The sequence below is a fragment of the Engraulis encrasicolus genome, chromosome 14 (assembly GCF_034702125.1).
Source record: "Engraulis encrasicolus isolate BLACKSEA-1 chromosome 14, IST_EnEncr_1.0, whole genome shotgun sequence".
Lineage (NCBI taxonomy): Eukaryota > Metazoa > Chordata > Actinopteri > Clupeiformes > Engraulidae > Engraulis > Engraulis encrasicolus.
Window position 1 is genome coordinate 55,403,781 of NC_085870.1, and position 18,041 is coordinate 55,421,821.

At 41.5% G+C, this 18,041-nt stretch overlaps 1 protein-coding gene across 6 annotated transcripts in view; it reads left to right on the top strand.

Annotated features, from left to right (window-relative positions):
* Positions 1–1,168: 1,168 nt before the first annotated feature.
* Positions 1,169–18,041, top strand: part of pxk (PX domain containing serine/threonine kinase) — a 157,106-nt gene continuing 140,233 nt past the window's right edge. For all 6 annotated transcript variants that reach the window (XM_063216184.1, XM_063216185.1, XM_063216186.1 and 3 more), the window contains exons 1-3: positions 1,169–1,488; positions 17,232–17,282; positions 17,386–17,433. In XM_063216184.1, coding sequence (XP_063072254.1) covers positions 1,378–1,488; positions 17,232–17,282; positions 17,386–17,433 — 210 coding nt within the window. In that variant the 5' untranslated portion in view covers positions 1,169–1,377. The remainder of the gene's footprint in view (positions 1,489–17,231; positions 17,283–17,385; positions 17,434–18,041) is intronic.

An 18,041-nucleotide genomic window follows, 5' to 3' on the forward strand; every position in this document is an offset into this window, starting at 1 on the left:
AAAATGTTTTTTTTTTTTTTTTAACTAAACACATGCAATGTAATAAGGTCCCAATTCTGGGTCCCCTCTCTCCCTGGGACAGAGACAACTGACCCCTTTGCTCAGGGCCGCTGACAGCACAAGGGCCTTAATAGGTTGCCTATGTTAATATATGCTTATGTTATTGTGCGCAGGGCTCTTATTTGACACCCGTTAACTGGCCACATGGCTGGTGATGGAAAAAAAGTTCTTGTTTCTGAGTTTCTGAGCCCTGATTATTGGTGTGCTCTCTCGTTATGGCTGTTCATTGAGTTGATTAATAAATATTTTTTTTTCTGCACTTAGCTCCCTAGTAATTTTTTTTAAAATAATATTTTAAATAATGCTCTTGTGTTAAATTATATTTATTCATTATTTTATTTATTCGCTTCCAGTGACGTGCTAGACCAGGCGTTCCCAAACTTTACCAAAGCAGTTCACCCAGACCCCCACATACCGGTATATTTCAGCCAAGGCCCCCCTTACATGGGTGGTGTGCCACAGTATGTACATCCCCTTAATAGTCTAGGTCTGTTAGTCAATCACTTCCTGGGATATACAATATTAACTTAACATAGCAATGTTCAGAGACGTAATAAGTTATTATAATGCAGTTTTTAAAGGTGCGCTGTAATGTTTAGTTTATTTCCAGAATTCATGCTGCCCATTCACAAATGTTACCTTTTTCATGAGTAGGCCCCATCAAATTTTAAGTATTCATCATGACTGGGAAAATTGCACTTTTCATACATGAAAAGGGGGGCTCTTTTCCACTGTCCGCCATTTTGAATTACCAGAAATAGACATTTGTAGCTGCGAAAGTTACTGTACTTTTGTTATACTGTACTAGTAAATATTGGTTTATTATTTAGTAAATTCATGAAAAGATCAAATTTGGCAGGGCAGCACAGTTTCAATGAGCAACATAGTTGCAGTACCCATTCTGACCACATTCTACACAGTGCACCTTAGTTTAACTAATGGGAATATTGTTAATCTAAAATTTGGTTTATTTTGGTATACTAGTAGTATTTATTTTCTTTTGCAATGCTTTCCCTGCTAACCTGCCGCGGTCCGCCTAGCACACCCTCGCGGCCGCCAGGGGTCCCCGCCCCCCCCTTTGAAAACCACTCTGCTAGACTACCAACGAAGTGCGTCAAGTCCCTTTTCCGGGTAGGGACGGGCTGAAAATTTCCTCGTCATTAGTTCCTGCCCGATAGCACTCGAGGTTGATGCATCCTGTCTGTGGTCTGAGCCGGCCTCCTGCGATGATGATGACATGAATCGCACTTTCAGGTTGTGACAATATTAGCGCAACATTTCCAATGACGATAGAAAAGCAAGCTACTGAGGAACAACATGGCGTTCAAGGAGAAAGAATCACACGGGCAAGTCACACATCAGCTAATAGACGACACGGTCGGGCTGAAGGCAGTTATCGAAGCAAGTCTGAATCTGAACTCGCATACGGTAAGCAAGCAGCAGCAGTTAGTCAATGACTACCTAATGCACGATCACGGGATTTCATGCTGACTGACGACCAGAACGAGGTCGCTTCCAAGCATTGACTTTAAAACTGTTGATTTCATGTTGTCGACGTGCCCCCGCACTGTTGTTCGGACGTGGTTTGATAGAGAATTCGGCTAATATCAATCAAGGCAAGTTGCTAATTGGTGACAATTTTAACCGATTAGCCCTAAAAGCTGCATGGTGAACGATCACCGTGACGACCTGCGTTGCTGACAGTGTTAGTTATTTTGCGTGAAAGAAAACAGGAATGTAGACATGCGTAATACTAGTATCTCCGATAAAGCATGTTGTCTATGTTATGTTATGAATCACGAAGGCAAACAAACAAACAATAGGCCTACCCAAAACACCCCTCATGTTGGCTTGCATTTGAGAATCTGTTGACTTCAAAAAGCGAAAACGATTCAATATTAAAATGATAACAAATGACAGAGCACGCGAGGGAGATTACCAAGCTGTTTAATGAGATCTCCTCCTAAGTAACGCGAAATTGGTATGAATTGTCATATTGTTCTTCTAGCCCCGTTTTTATATTTCTAATATTGGTGTTGTGTTTAGTGCTATGGGTCCTACTGAAAAGTGATGATTTGTTTCGTTCTGACCTCATTATGCCACCCTTCTCCCTCTAGGGGGAGCTTCAGTCCTGACCTTAACTTGCTCAGGCTGCACACATCTACTAAACAAATGTTGTAATCAGAAGGTGATGACTCTTACAACCCCTGGCAAAAAGTGTGGATGGAATCACCTGTCAAAAGTCAAAGTCAAAGTCAAAGTAAACTTTAATGTCCCAAAAGGGAAATTCAAGTGGTCAGGGTGCTATACAAAGACAGGACTTAAGAACAGAATAAAAACATAACATAACATAAAATGACAGATAAATAAATACAACCCCCTCCCCCATGCCTCTCTGACTCCTCCCAAACAGCTGATTGCTACAATACATACATCTCTCCCTCTCTCTCCCACACACACACACACACACACACACACACACACACACACACACACACACACACACACACACACACACACACACACACACACACAAACACACACACACACAGTGTCAAGTCCCTTGCTGGGAACTGTGTCTTTCATTAAAACTTCTGATTGCAGAGGGAACAAATGACTTGCTGAACCTGGCTGTTCTTATTTTCCTCTGCAGCAGTCTCCCATTACTGCGTTGGCTAAACTGAAATTTGCTATGTAAAGGGTGGGTAGTGTCTCCCAGGATACTTTCAGCCTTGTGTAGTATGATGTCTTGAAAAAGCTGAGCAGCTGATGTTTGATGGCATCCAATTATTCTACTGGCTGTTTTAACAATGCGTTGCAGTTTATCCTGATCTTGTTTACGCATACTACCATAGACACAGACCAGACCAAAGGACAAGACACTCTGAAGTACAGACTTATAAAATAACTCTAAAATGTGAGAATCAACATTAAAACTGTGCAATTTCCTTAAGAAAAACATTCTTTGTTGAAGTTTCTTCACCTTAGAAGCAGCACATTTATCAAATTTAAACTGGTCATCAATTTCAACCCCTAAATACTTGTAGGTGTTTACTCTCTCAATCGATGTGTTATCGACAACAGTGTGTGGTACTGCTTGTGCCCTACGTCTAAAATCAATCACCATTTCTTTTGTTTTGCTTGCGTTAACATTAAGAAAGTTGTCACTGCACCATTTAATGAAACTCTCCACCTCCTCTTCAAAGCTGGTCATTGACAGCTCCCCTGCTTTCAAGAACCCCACCAGGGCGGTGTCGTCTGCATACTTAAAATAGGAGTGTGTAGTCGCAAGAGCGCGGCACTCGTTGGTATAGAGTGTGTAGAGTATGGGGGACAACACACATCCTTGGGGAGCCCCCGTGTTAATGACCTTGGAGGATGAGATGGCCTGATTAAATCTAACCTGCTGAGTACGATTTAACAGGAAATTGTTAATCCATGTAATAAGACTTGGATTAACACCTAATTTGACCAATTTGTCTACCAGCAGGTGGGGCTGGATGGTGTTGAATGCACTGCTGAAGTCAATAAAAACAATTTTTACGAAGCTGTGGGGCTCCTCTAGATGTTCGAGTATGCTGTTTGTCATGGTCAGCAGTGCATCCTCCACGCCCCGCCTTGGCTGGTAGGCAAACTGGAGGGGGTCCAAAGATGGTGCTACCTCACTAAGTAGGTGTTTCAAAATGATTTTCTCAAAGCATTTCATAGGCACTGAGGTTAATGCAACAGGTCGCAGATCATTCATCTCTTTGGGCCTGCTGTCGTGGAGGATATTCATTCAGTCGTTTCTATATTTGTAGAAAAAAGATGGATCACAGACCCGACCCAAAACTGAACTAATTTCAATAGGTCTGACTTAAAGAAACACTAAAAGAAATCAAGAAAAACTATTTTGTTTGTAAGTAATATAGTATAGTAATAATTTTTTTCGAGCATGCATAGATAAATAAATATGGAATCACTCAAACTGAGGGAAAAATGGCATTATGAAGACAAACCACCTCTGGGCTTAAAACAACCTACAGGCTTTGAGGAATGACATTAATGAATGAAAACACCCTTCATTTTTTTTTCTCACACTTTCTCTGATTGCAGTTGCCAGATTGGCTTTACAGGTTGGAGACTTGTCATGGACGTTTTCTTCAACATCTATCTCAGATTTAGGTCCAGACAGTTTGTAAGCTGACTACATGTTCTTCTCCAATGAATGTTATCACAGGTTTTACAATATGATATGTAAAGTAAAGACGATCATCCCAAGAAAAGATTTCATCATCTCCAAGCATCCCTTCAATGGATAGAATAGGAAAAGTGTCAAAACAGCAACGTTAACTTCTGCATTTATTGAAAATGTAATCCGATCATGTCTCCAGTACCTTCACCTGGCATTCAGCCCCATAGCTTATTGGCAATGACTGGACATGTGTACGTTTTCACCAGGCAGTCATCTTCATTTTTCATAAATCTCATACTGTAAGAACTGCACCAGACAACACTTACAACAAGAAATTGTTCAAAGACGATTCACAATTAATCAATGAATATGACTTCCATCCAGTCGTACACAGCCTGATTGATTTTTCTTAGCCCGTTGCACTTTTTGTTTTTCCAATTTAGATGCTGTATAGGTTTAGATATCAGTCAATGTTTCTGTATGCAAATCCCATTTGCTTAAGTGGTTGGAGATAGTTGCCAGTGCCTTTTCAATGACTACTCAAGTTTATGTTGACATTTTGACAATTTTCTGATCCAATCAGTTGAAAGGATGCTCCAGGATGATGAAATAATTTCTTGAAATGGTAATGTACCTGTTCATTGAGCAAAGCTGTGAATACATTCTTTGAAGATAAACCCATAAGGTCAAGTGTCATGGCCTACAAATAGCCTGGAACTCAAATCCAAGAGAATATCTGTGGTGGAAATGAAAGAAAAATGGTCACACACACTTTTTTCACACTCCCATATGACAAAATATATGGTGTATATGGGTGGTTGACATTTTAGGGCGTAACACAAAAAAAAACGATGGGAAAACTTGAAAAAAAAAAATGGAAAAAAAAGCTCATAGTGGTCCGTGGAATTTCGCCCAATTTTTGCCATTTTTGGGAAAATGTGACCTGCGGTGTGACATCCTTGGTGTGACATTTCTGTAAGATACAATAAGATTATTAATATTCTGCACAAGCATATCCCCCATGCTCTTTGTACTATTGTTTGTTTAACCCCCACCCCACACACTCTACTACCCACCCGCAACCCCACCTCGACCCACACACGCCTATGCATTGTACAGGCAGATTACTGTGATTTCACTGCATGGTGTATTACTTGTAATAATTGTGTGAATGTGACAAATAAATCTCCTGGTATCCTTATATCCTTGCATGATACATGAATAACAAGTAAGGATTGAGTAACAAGTAAGGATTGAGTAACACATTGCATAAGCATGTCACATCGCATGACATGAAGTCACACCACAGGAAATTCACTGCATTGTGGCCATTTTAATCCTTTTGTATGCATGACTGACCTCTGAGATCATGCTAACTAGATAATGATATTGTGTTTAATCTTAATATGCGTTTTCATTTACAAAAAAACCCTTTTTCCCCTTCTACAAGAGCAGTCACACCACAGGACACCATAAAATGAACCTAAGCATTGCGTGACAGAAGTATTGCAATATGTAGACATATTAAGAGGTGAAGAGTCACCTCAAACTTCCAGACCACTCTCCAAAAGCTGAGGTACTGAGTGCGTTTTAATTTGCGACCTTGCCTCCTCCACTTGCGCTTGTCTCCTCGTCCCGCCTCCTGGCCCCTCCTCCGTGGAGAAAACGATAAAGTTTCCCAGCTGTCAGCCTAGCCACAACAACTTTTGAGGGACTGTTTTTCATTCACCATCCCAATTGCAAATGAGAAAAAGACTCTACAATTGAGCTTTTGCAAGATATTGAAATATATGCTGTTGTCAGTGATGTCATCATGACGAGAGGCAAGTGGAGGAGGCAAGGTCGCATATTGAAACGCACTCACTGACTGGTTAGGAGCCTGTCTTTAAGACCCTTGTAGTTGGCCTTGCAGCTGCCCGTTCACCAACATTGACATACATGTCACCCCACAGGACGCAATTTGTGTTACAAAATGGAACTTGTAGTTAATATTACTGCCTTTTTTCACATTCACATATCTTAATATCAAGTTCATATTTATGTAATCATGCTGCTGTTGGTTAACATATATATATACACGCTACCATTCAAAAGTTTGGGGTCACCTTCATTTTTCCAGTTATTTGTTTGCAATTCAAGTCACAAACATCTTTTGAATAGCTTGAAATGGTTTGAAAAGGTTTGATTACCCATAAAATTGGTTAAACTGGACAGAAGAGTGAAATCTAACCAAGCTTTTTCACCCATTTATTACATAGAAATACATGTTTTAGTCCATTTTTCTACAGACATGCCTTTGGTTTATCAGAGAATGCATGGAACTATTGGAAAGCTCAGTGTCTGCCCTTTCCAATGGTAGGTGTATGACATTTGTTGAGTTGCCACCTCGTCCACAAATTCAAGTCAAAGTAGCTGCATGATTTTCTAGCCATCAGAATGAACCTACTTATGAATGCACGATCCATTGTCTCAGCGACGTTTTACTGTGCAAGCCAGTGCCATACATCGTTGGAAAGTGTAGATTCTCCTCCTTCAAATGATGTGTATATAATCCGGCATTGTATGAATTGACAGGAGCACACATCAACTTTTGCATGCATGGGGCTCATAGAACTCATGGGCAATTCTGGACCTCATCTCATCCAAGGAATGAATCTGTAGAACCGCAACTGGCTATTATTAATGCCAAAGGAGTCTACACTTTGATTAGTACACCAGACTAGACACTACCTTAGTAAAGGTACACTTTGATTAGTCAAAAGTTAGTGATACATTTTGGTTTGTCTATACAAGAAAATCCATTCAACAGTTACTTTTTCCAATATCAAATTGCTTATTTGTTGCATGCATTATTTTCAAGGAACAATTACTCTATACACTGATTTTATACCAGAACTGAAATTGAAAAGGAAAGACGCATTGTGGGAGGAAAATGTGGTGACCCCAAACTTTTGACCGGTAGTGTATATATTATATTCCAGGTTTCATTAATGTCACAGTCACGCTGCAGGATATTTGACATATAAACCAACATAAATCTTAACAAAAATGTTTCTTCTCTAAGACTAATATGAAACATAATGTACCACATCTTCTTTATTGACATTTGATTTTAAGAGGAAAAATAACAGTTTTGTAGGTTTTTAACCAATGTTGCGAAAAAACAAGGCGTCACGTCTCCCACCCATATATACAGTATGTGGTTTAAATGTGCCTGAAAATACTCTGTTGTATGAGTGTGAGATGTTACATTGGCCTCAGCCCACCCCTTTGACAAATGAAATGTCATGTTCAAGTCATTTTACTGTTAATGGTGTATGTGGGCCTGAGTTTGTCACATGTCACTTCGGTTTTGTTAATAGCTTGTATGACGCCCTCCACGAATCACGCTTGAGTCAAGTTTTTTATTACTGATGGATGATCACTTTTATTACTTTAATCCATGTTCATCTTTCGTTCCTTGCACCTTGCATTTTTCATCCACCATCAACCTGACAGTACAAAACAAACAAAACCAGTAGGGAAATCACATGTCCAAACACAATGCAATATAACTAAAACACAACAAAGACAAAAGAAACAAACATACCTCGCTGGGTGCGTAAGTTTATAACTTCAAGAGGGAATGAAACTTCAGCTTAGACCATTTTCAAGCATCAAACAATTCAAATTAGCCCGCAGCTTGTAGCGAGGCTGCGAGCATAGTCAAGTCCATTCACATCTAGTAGTGGTACGCTGCTTAATAGTGTCTGTGTACAACACCTGGCATCAGCTGACATAAATCAAATAAAACAAAAAACATTCTTGGACGAGAACGAGAGCGTATGGATGCTGACGCGCTTAAGCTGCCGCTGCTCACTTTTTTCCACTCATTTAAACTTGAACAAACAAACCCACTAAAACTTTTGACTATTTATCAACTCTTGGATGATTGAACACCGTCGCGGATGCGACGGTCGACCATCCAGTAGCCTACGGCTTTCCAGCTGTACTGTCACAAGCCCTCTGCTGTGGCTGCTTTCAACTACACCTGCCGTTTGGAGAATTTTCTCAATACCACTTCCATTGCTGCTTCGGTCTGCGGGTGGCCTGTTGTTGAGCCAGCTTGGCTGCTGGATTTACCGGCAACCGCACCATCGCTGACTCCTTCCAGCCTTGGCGTTTTGCTGCTCGCCTATCCCCACTGTCTTCGCGGCTCCGTCCGTGGCATTTTACCGCCCTTCCGTGAACTTCAGTTTCTTGGTTCGGCTGTCTCCTTCAACCGAACTTGCCGCCACGATGGAGGCTGCCGGTCTGCCGACCATTATGGACTTCAATATCAAATTATGGGGACCTCAATAGGGTGACCAGATGTCCCGAAAAATTCGGGACAGTCCCGAATTATAAGCTTTTGTCCCGAATCCCGAATCTGACTGTGCATGTCCCGAAATTTAGACTTCCCTACTAAGGCTGTAACGATATTGCATCGAACCGAGGGATCGCGGTGAACACAGAATCGCGATGTGCCCTTTTAAAGTTATTACCCCTCAGTGTAGAACACAACAGGCAACATACAGGCAAGAGTTTGCATATGCGCTTAAAAAGACCAGTAGAAAAAGGGCGCACACATTCGAGTAACAGTTCCATTCACCCCTTTCTCATATAAAATGCTCCTTCCAACCAGCACGTTGTTGTTATCCATTGCCTGAGCAACCTCCGTGAGACGAAAAACTTTGGCAAACATCGGAAGGCTTTTATAAACGTGTCAAGATTTTTTTTACTCATGCATGCGCGATGTATTGCGAGTGGAGTTTGACGTTGGAGCGGAGAGAGAGAGAGTGAGAGAGCGAGAGAGAGAGCGCACGAGATGCTCCGCCTGCCTATAAACCAGCCTGGAATCGCTTGTAGGGAGGTGCCCGAAATCGGACGAACGTTGAGGTCGATAGGCAGGATATTAGGCAGCATTATTTCTTCCCACATTAATGTTAGGCTATAGGGTCATTCCATGTCAATTCACATGATTCCCTAGAATCTCCCCACATGACCCTCTCCGATTTACCCGATATCTCACATACAGGTACCTTTTGATGTCAATTGAAAGAATACCAAGTATTAGCACCCTACGTCCAACGGTTGCAGAGATGAAGCCCTCCAAAGTTGGGGTGCCATGCCCACTTTTCAAGCCTGTGAATTGCATACAAAAATTACAAGCAGATTTTGACACCTCTGGTTTTAGTTTCAAGGAAGATACAGGCCTAAAAATCACCATGGCCCCTCAATATGACCCTGTCTACCAGATGATGTACTTACAAATGGCATGCCTTGATTATTTTTTGCTATATTAAGTCTTAAAAACTGAATTTGTGAAAAGCGTGATGAAGAGTCTTGCCATTTTGGGGTTCTAGAACTTAGACACTATGTATGCTTTGGGAGTTATAATTGATTTTCCATCATATTTGGGAACTGTACAGTATATTCCAAAAAAAAATAGGGGACTCAGACTTTTAATGATGGAATAGGAGGGACTCAAAAACAGCTTTAGGACAAAATGACCTTACGGTACCCTCTACTTCAGGCCTCAAATTAACCATGTGGGCACTTGATGACTGGAACGCCCTTTTAACCCCATGTACAGTAGCACTGTATCAAACATTCAAGCTTGGAAAAACTTTGTTTTTCAAAGTTCTTCATATTAATCTTGGCCTTCAAAGTATATGTTTTGTCTATTGCCGTGTTCCATTACCCGTACTTAACGCCCTTTCCGCACTGTGTTTGGGTACGCAGGGCGTTCCATTTCTAATCGCGAGGGTAAAGTGTACTGTAAATTACCCGGATAACGCCCCCAAAACGGCCATTTTTCGAAGTGTGGTGTTACTGTACACTTTTCGCACTCAACGGCCGCCATGTTTGTGACGTAGTTGAGTGTCAGATCTGTCAAACGGTTGAATCTCTGTGATAACAGCATAGTTTTGATTCCAAAGACAATCGCCATGTGTATTAGAGGCAGGGGTAACTTTAAAAAGTGTTAGCATAAGGAACAGTGCCTTCCGTGTTGAATTGCATATTGGCGGTTGGTAAACTCGGATGTCACGCGACCAACCGTCATTTCCGTTAAGTGTATCAGACAGAACGGGAATCGGAATGTACTCACCTCGTGAATTGCGGAGGGTGGAAAGGGTACTTCACTGCACTCAAACAAGGTACACAGTACAGAGGGTGGATAATGGAACACAGCAAGTGTCTGTTTTGTCTACTGCCATCTGCTGGTTTAAAAAAGTAACAACAGCGTAATGTAAGAAAACATAAGGGGCTGGGAAATCTTGCCCGTAATTGACCAATAAAGCATTGTAATTATACAGTATATTGCTATATATTAATTATGATTTAAACAAGCATGATGAATATTTCTAGTTCAAATAATTTCCTAAGTGTGACTGCTTAATGCTCAATCATGATGCCAGTCCCAAGATGGCCTCAACCCTGCACTACATTTCTACCAGACATGGGGGTGGGTGTGTCCTGGTAGAAATGTAATCATGATTGAGCATTCTGCATAATGCTTGTTAAAATCATAATTAATATATAGCAATATACTGTAGAATTAAAGTGCTTTATTGGTAGCCTAGCGAGCTTAACCCCTAGGGGCGTCTAGATCAGTGGTTCCCAACCTATGGGTCGGGACCCCCCTTATGGGTCGCCAAAGATCCACAGGGGGTCGCGGAGCCCTCTTGATTTCAAGGGGTTTCGTTTTAAATATATATAGCCCATGTTGAATAAAAGACAAAGCATTGAACTAATAAATGCATAGACGCAACAAATTGTAAGTGCTACATTAAACATTTATTCTATATTTGACCAAAGACGAATTGAGGAATAAAATAACTAAATTAAGTTTTCACAGGAAACGGAGGGCATCTTGTGACTCCGTCTCGTGCGGGCGCTCACGTGGTTGGGTCACCAAAGCTTACAATAGTAAAAACATGGGTCCCTTAAGAAAAAGGTTGGGAACCACTGGTCTAGATTTCTAGGCTACTTTATTGGTAAATTATGGGCAAGATTTTTCAGCCCTTTTTGTTTTATAACATTGCACTGTTGTTACGTTCTTTGACCAGCAGATGGCAGCAGACAAAACAGACACTGTGATAAGACATAGACAAAAACATATACTTTGAAGGCCAAGATTAATATGAAGAACTTTGAAAAACAAAGTTTTTCCAAGCTTGAATGTTTGATACAGTGCTACTGTACATGGGGTTAAAAGGGCGTTCCAGTCATCAAGTGCCCACATGGTTAATTTGAGGCCTGAAGTAGAGGGTACCGTAAGGTCATTTTGTCCAAAAGCTGTTTTTGAGTCCCTCCTATTCCATCATTAAAAGTCTGAGTGTCCTAATTTTTTTGGAATACACTGCACAGTTCCCAAATATGATGGAAAATCAATTATAATTCCCAAAGCATACATAGTGTCTAAGTTCTGGAACCCCAAAATGGCAAGACACTTCATCACGGTTTTCACAAATTCAATTTTTAAGGCTTAATATAGCCAAAAATAATCAAGGCATGCCATTTGTAAGTACATCATCTGGTAGACAGGGTCATATTCAGGGGCCATGGTGATTTTTAGGCCTGTATCTTGCTTGAAACTAAAACCAGGTGTGTCAAAATCTGCTTGTAAATTTTGTATGCAATTCACAGGCTTGAAAAGTGGGCAGGGCACCCCAACTTTGGAGGGCTTCACCTCCGCAACCGTTGTACGTAGGGTGCTAATACTTGGTATTCTTTCAATTGACATCAAAAGGTACCTGTATGTGAGATATCGAGTAAATCGGAGAGGGTCATGTGGGGAAGGCGTGTGAATTGACATGGAATGACTCTATATTGTAAAATTACCGCCTACATAAGCAGAAAGCATGCTCCATTTCAGCCTCTGCATTCATTCTCGCTCTTGACAAAATGTCAAACCACAAAACAAAACGAAAAACGTGCGCGTTACGTAGCAGTGAGAACTAAGGTTCATTTCGAGTTTTGATTGTAGGCTACGGGCAGGCGCTGCTGCACGATAAAAAAAAAGCTACGGAAATATTTAACTTAATCAAAATTAAGTGTTGCATTTCTTTAAGTAGCCTAACTTAATACAACATGTTTCCTGATGATATAGGCTATGGCCAGTGTTGTTTTAATGTTTGGATATTAAAGTAAAACAGCTGCCAATGACTATACAGCCTGACCACCCCACCTCTCTCTCTCTCTCTCTCTCTCTCTCTCTCTCTCTCTCTCTCTCTCTCTCTCTCTCTCTCTCTCTCTCTCTCTCTCTCTCTCTCTCTCTCTCATATGGTCTTAGCCTATTTATAAGCCTTTTTCCTTGGTGAACTAATATCCCTTATTTCTCTGTGTTGTGTTTTTATGTCAACACCTGGGAACAGGTTGCAGTGGTAGCCTATATCTGCAACATCATTCAGCCTTGTAAACCTACAAAATGAATGCAGGCAGGTAAATGCAAAAAAGATATTAATTACAAAGTATATATATAATTTATTTCTTCTTGTTTTTTGTTTTTTTTTTCAATTTTTTTTTCTTCAATTTTTTTTTGTGTGAAATCGTGGGGCATATCGAACCGTGGGTCATATATCGTGATACAAACCGAATCGTGGGTTGGGTGTATCGTTACAGCCTTATTCCCTACTAATAATAATGTTTTAACCAGGTACACATCTCAAACTTTTGGCTACTGCCGCCTGTGCCCCTGAGGCTGCTTGTGCAGCCCCAAATACGTGAAGTGGCTGCGTTCCGCCCCTCAGCAATGTATCTATTTTATCTTGCTGACATTCTATTCGATTGCAACAGTAAGCGCAAGCAATTACTGGCGCGCATTTTCACTTTCATCGACAAAATGACAGTAGTAGCGACATGGCAGATGAAGAGCCCCACCATGCGAGTAAAAAACAGAAGCGACAGTGCAGGTAGATGAAGGAATGGGGAGGGGAACTATATTCTAGTTTTAGACCGTTCTGTCAGCGTGCATCCTCGCATTGTATTGTTTATTTTTTGACGTTCCGAGTTCAGGCACACAAGTGCACTGACAAGCTAACTTGCAGTGACAGCAAGCTAATCCATTCGGTGTTCAAGTGTACAACAACCTCGCAGCTCAGATGCCAAAGCATCGATGCAGGTAGGCATCATAGAAAGCGTTAAAAAATGGAGAAAATGAGAGGTCAACAGCAGCTGCGGGATTGACATGGCATCGAGGGGGGAAACAATGCAGGCATCGCAGCTGTGGGGAAAAGAAGTTTAACAAGTAGGCTACTACTGTAATAATCAATTTATTTCTTGCCTTTCAATCAATCATGTTGTCAAGGCTTGTTATTAGGCTATTCTATAAATCGAAAGGTCTGAATTGCATCGCTATAGGCCTAGTTAATTTTCAAAATTTTCTTTTTTTTTCAACGACGTGCTCTTGGGCAGTCACGCTGGGCGTCTCTCTTCTGTTCGCTTTAATGGTTTTAGTTGACAGTTCATATCTTCATAACAAGGTTGGAACAAGCGCAGCCCCATTTCAGTGTTACTTTTTTTTTTTTTTTTTTTTGCTGTCAGATGCGACGCATACACACAGACACACACCGGAAAGGAGAGAGGGTGGGGGCTGCTCCGTGGGCTGTGCATTTGGCGCATATGACTTATTAAACAATGCAACTAGTTGTTTCCCAATAAAATTTGAATCATAATGCCGTGAATCCAATACTGTAATGTGATACAATATTGTCCTTAAGCCTGAGCGATGCATGGATTATTTGTTTGGGTACGTTTACTGCCAGCTAAATGCAAGGGGGAAGGGGGCTACATTAGCAAACAAGACGATTGCTCAGTTCAGGCATGAAAACGGGTCAGGGGTGAAAAAGGTGAGAAAGGTGCGGCGTGGCGCGGTGGCACGGAGCGGCGCGTGTGCTGCAGCGGTGCGCGCGCATGTGTGGTGTGCAGTGGCGTTTTTGGGTGATACAGGCAGTCGGCTGCTATGCTAATGAGCAGGCGGGGCACTTGGAGGGTCACTCTCAGCCTCAAAATGAATGGTAGTGAATGAGAAGCCAGCGCACTGGAGGGTAAATTCTGCTTGTTTAGACTTGTTATTGTCGGGAGCACTTTCATTCAAACTCCACTGCCTGCGTCGTGAATTCAGGGAAGCGACTATGAAGTGGCAGAACCATATCTATGTCAGAACGACCACAAACAGTTGTAGAATCCACAGTCCCCCCCACCAACACTAAGCTGTCAGACTGAGTTTTGATGAGGGGACTGTGGATTCTATAACTGTTCGTGGTCAGACATATGTATGGTTCTGCCACTTCATAGTCGTTTCCCTGGATTCACCACGCAGGCAGTGGACTTTGAATGAAAGTGCTCCCGACGATTAAAAGCCTAAAAAAGCAGAGTTTACCCTCCACTGCGCTGGCTTCTCATTCACTGCCATTCATTTTGAAGCTGCGTGTAACCCTCCGAATGCTCCGCCTGTTCAATTTAGGTTAATTTGCATACCAACCGACTGCCTCTATAGTGTTGTATAAGAGTCATACTAGGGGGTTCTGGGGGCATGGGAGAAAATTTAGCTTAAACCGTCTTTAAATGATGAATTTTGAGGATACTGTAGCGACCCAGGGACAGTGAACATAAGAAGAACTGCCAACCATCTTCATGATTGTCATGCTGTCATGTCTGATGAGGGAGGCAGGCAGATAGATAGATAGATAGATAGATAGATAGATAGATAGATAGATAGATAGGGTTTTGGTTCTCAGCCTTTAAAAAAAAAAAAAATTCCCCCTTGACCTCATCAAAACCCTGCCAATGCCCCCCTTAAAAATAAAATAGACTAATGCCCCCTAATGGCAACTAAGTAGGCTCCACCTCCTATCAACACTATCCAATGTCCCCTTCAACGCTTCCCTGGTTGTGATCTTGTTTGAACAGTTTATCATCATATTTCAGACAACTTCTATACAAAAAATCTTTGTCACAGTTTGGATAAACTACTGAAATTTTAGTTCATTCACCTAGTATATCTGTTTCCCTATGAAAAAATAATAGGAAAGCTCCATTGACCGTGAAAAAACTGCTTGACCCTGTTCCACTAAATATAAATTTGTAGATTTTTAATGTAATTTAGATGTAGGCTACCAAGGGATTACAAAAAACTTGGCATGGTTCCTATATAATTCCTACCAATTTGTCCCGTGTCAAACGATTGACTAAGTTAGGCTTCGCTCTTTCTCCCTCTCCCTCTCCCTCGTGCGTGCTATAAGAAGCCGCAGCATATGATTCGAAGCATGATGTTGGATGCCTCGCGTAGCCTATATGCGCTTCTTCCCCGTAGCGCCTACTATCGCCATTTCGTAGCACACAGACCCGTTAAAATAGCCGTCAGGAAAACGTGCCGTAGTCCAACCCAAGCTTTCATTAACAGAGTTCTTTTGAGAATAAATACTTTTTCACGTTGGCAGGGCAAATGCGGTTTCAAATTATTAGAAAAAACAGCTTAACCACTGTGACTAACTAGGCCTACATCCACTCACTTCTCATCGAAATGCTTGCGTCTTGATGTTCCCAAAACAAGAATCATGATCTCAAATAGTTACCTCTCTGGGAAACGTGTAGACTATCTGTGACAGATCGTTTGGACATTTTCTTAATCCCTACCTGTTATCAGTCCACTTGAGGTGTTGGCTTCGGAAAAGTGGAAAAAAGTCTCAATCAAACTTCAGACGTTGTCGGACGTGACGGTGCCATAGGCACACGTTTTATGTCTCCCTGAAATCCCAAGTTTTTGATGGACCTCCGCAAAATTCTGTACTCCTTAGTTACCGTTGCTGAGCTTGGATTGGTGGCGGCCGTTTGTGGAAGGGGTTTTGCGAAAGGTCAATTGAAGTTCCATGAACACATCACCAGCACAACACTAACATCTGAGAGTTCAAAACAGGTGGTGCTACTGGAGCTAACAATCCCCTGGGAAGACCATATTGAGGTGACTTATGAGCGGAAGAAGGCAAAATACCTGGAACTGGTCGAGGACTGCAGGCGAAATGGGTGGAGGGCCAGCTGTGAGCCAATTGAGGTTGGCTGCAAAGGCTTCCTGGGACAGAGCCTGCATCAAACACTCACCGTGCGATCACACCGCCGGCGTTGAACGTGTGGAAAGCGCTGGAAGTAATTTACTTTGTATGGGAGAGTAGGCGGCAGAAGCGTTAAAAACCACAAACGCGTTTCTAGAGCCAAGGGCATCAAACGCGTCAAAAGCAGAGGGCGCAAAAGTTGAACTTCATCTAAAAATATGTAATGAGCTCGGCACCGGCAGGCGTCAGGCAATGGAATGTTCACATTTTTCTAAACACGAGTTCGGTTGGTCGAAATCCCAGGCTGAACGCTTCAGGTTGAATCGTTTGCCGCGTTCAATGCCCCTGGCCAGTGCTTTCTAGACAGGAGTCAGCAGCGTTGTAGCTCTTTAAATGCCGGTGGTGTGATCGCACAGTTAGGCTCCTTGGGATCAGGGGGGCTCAAGAGAGGAAAGCCACCAAGAACATCTGTGAGGCAGCGGAGAAAGCCTCTAGGTGGCTGTGAATTAAAAAGGGCGAGACATGGTTAAGTGCGCTGCTTGGACACAATTCGGGGTCTGATCAGCCCCGGCTGGGTCGCCCAGATGAGGGTGTCTGATGATCCGAGACCATATCACCCTGGGTTCATCACTGAGGGTGTGTCCAAGCTGCACCAACCACAGTGTTTCTTATAACTATACAATAGAAAAACAGAGCATCATCATCCAGTGTGTACTGTACAGCATTATTAAAAGCACCGCCAGTAAGTGCCATAATCCAATACAGATATTCCCCCCAAAAATAAGTCCAAGTCCAAGAGTCTATTTACACCATACACCAGCATATTAACAAGCATTATGAAAAAAGTTCTTGTGTTAATATTACTTCTATAATGTTTTGAAGATGGAATGAGTTTAAACACGATTTTTTTTTGTCTGTAATAGGAATACATCATTCGTGTGCAAAGAGGTGTTGCAACAGAGCAATGTTGGCAGGTGGGTGCAATGTTCATCTGTACACATGTAATATATTTTGTAATAGTTGTGCTCAGTCCCTCGCCCGATTAAATAAAAAAATGTATTTGTATTATATTTTCAGGTCGTTAGAAGATACAGTGACTTTGATATGCTGAATAACAGCTTAATGGTAAGTTTTTTTTTTCTATTTTATAACCTCATGGAACAGAAAAAGACAAATCAAGGAAGTGCTCAGCCATTTTTGACTGGGGTTTTTACTAAATGGTTTACTGTAGACCATAGTTTATGTGAACATTGCTAAAGTTACGTTTTTACATATTGTGGTGTTATTACAGAATGCGTTGTGATTACTGGGGGTGGGCGATATGGGCAAAAAAATGATCTCGATCATTTTTAGAATTTTCACGATAACGATAATTTGATGATATTTTCCAAAAATACTTGCCAAAACAAGTAGGGCCTATTTTTTTTTGGGGGGGGGGTTTAGTAATCAATGTGTTTGAATTGTATGGGATTGGCAGGGCAGGGTGAGTAAAGCAGAACATTTGTATGTAGCCTAAACTGCATAAATGCATAACTGCATAAGATTCAAGATTCAAGATTTTTATTTGTCACATGCTTCCTTGTGCAAGCACAATTGGCAGTGAAATGGGGGTTGCAACTGCTCAGTGCTGTGTTGGATGGTAAAAAATGAAAATAATAAAATAAATTAAAAATAAAAAATAATTAAAAATAGTTATTGTCTTAATTCAAAAAGCGGATGGCTTGAGGAAAAAA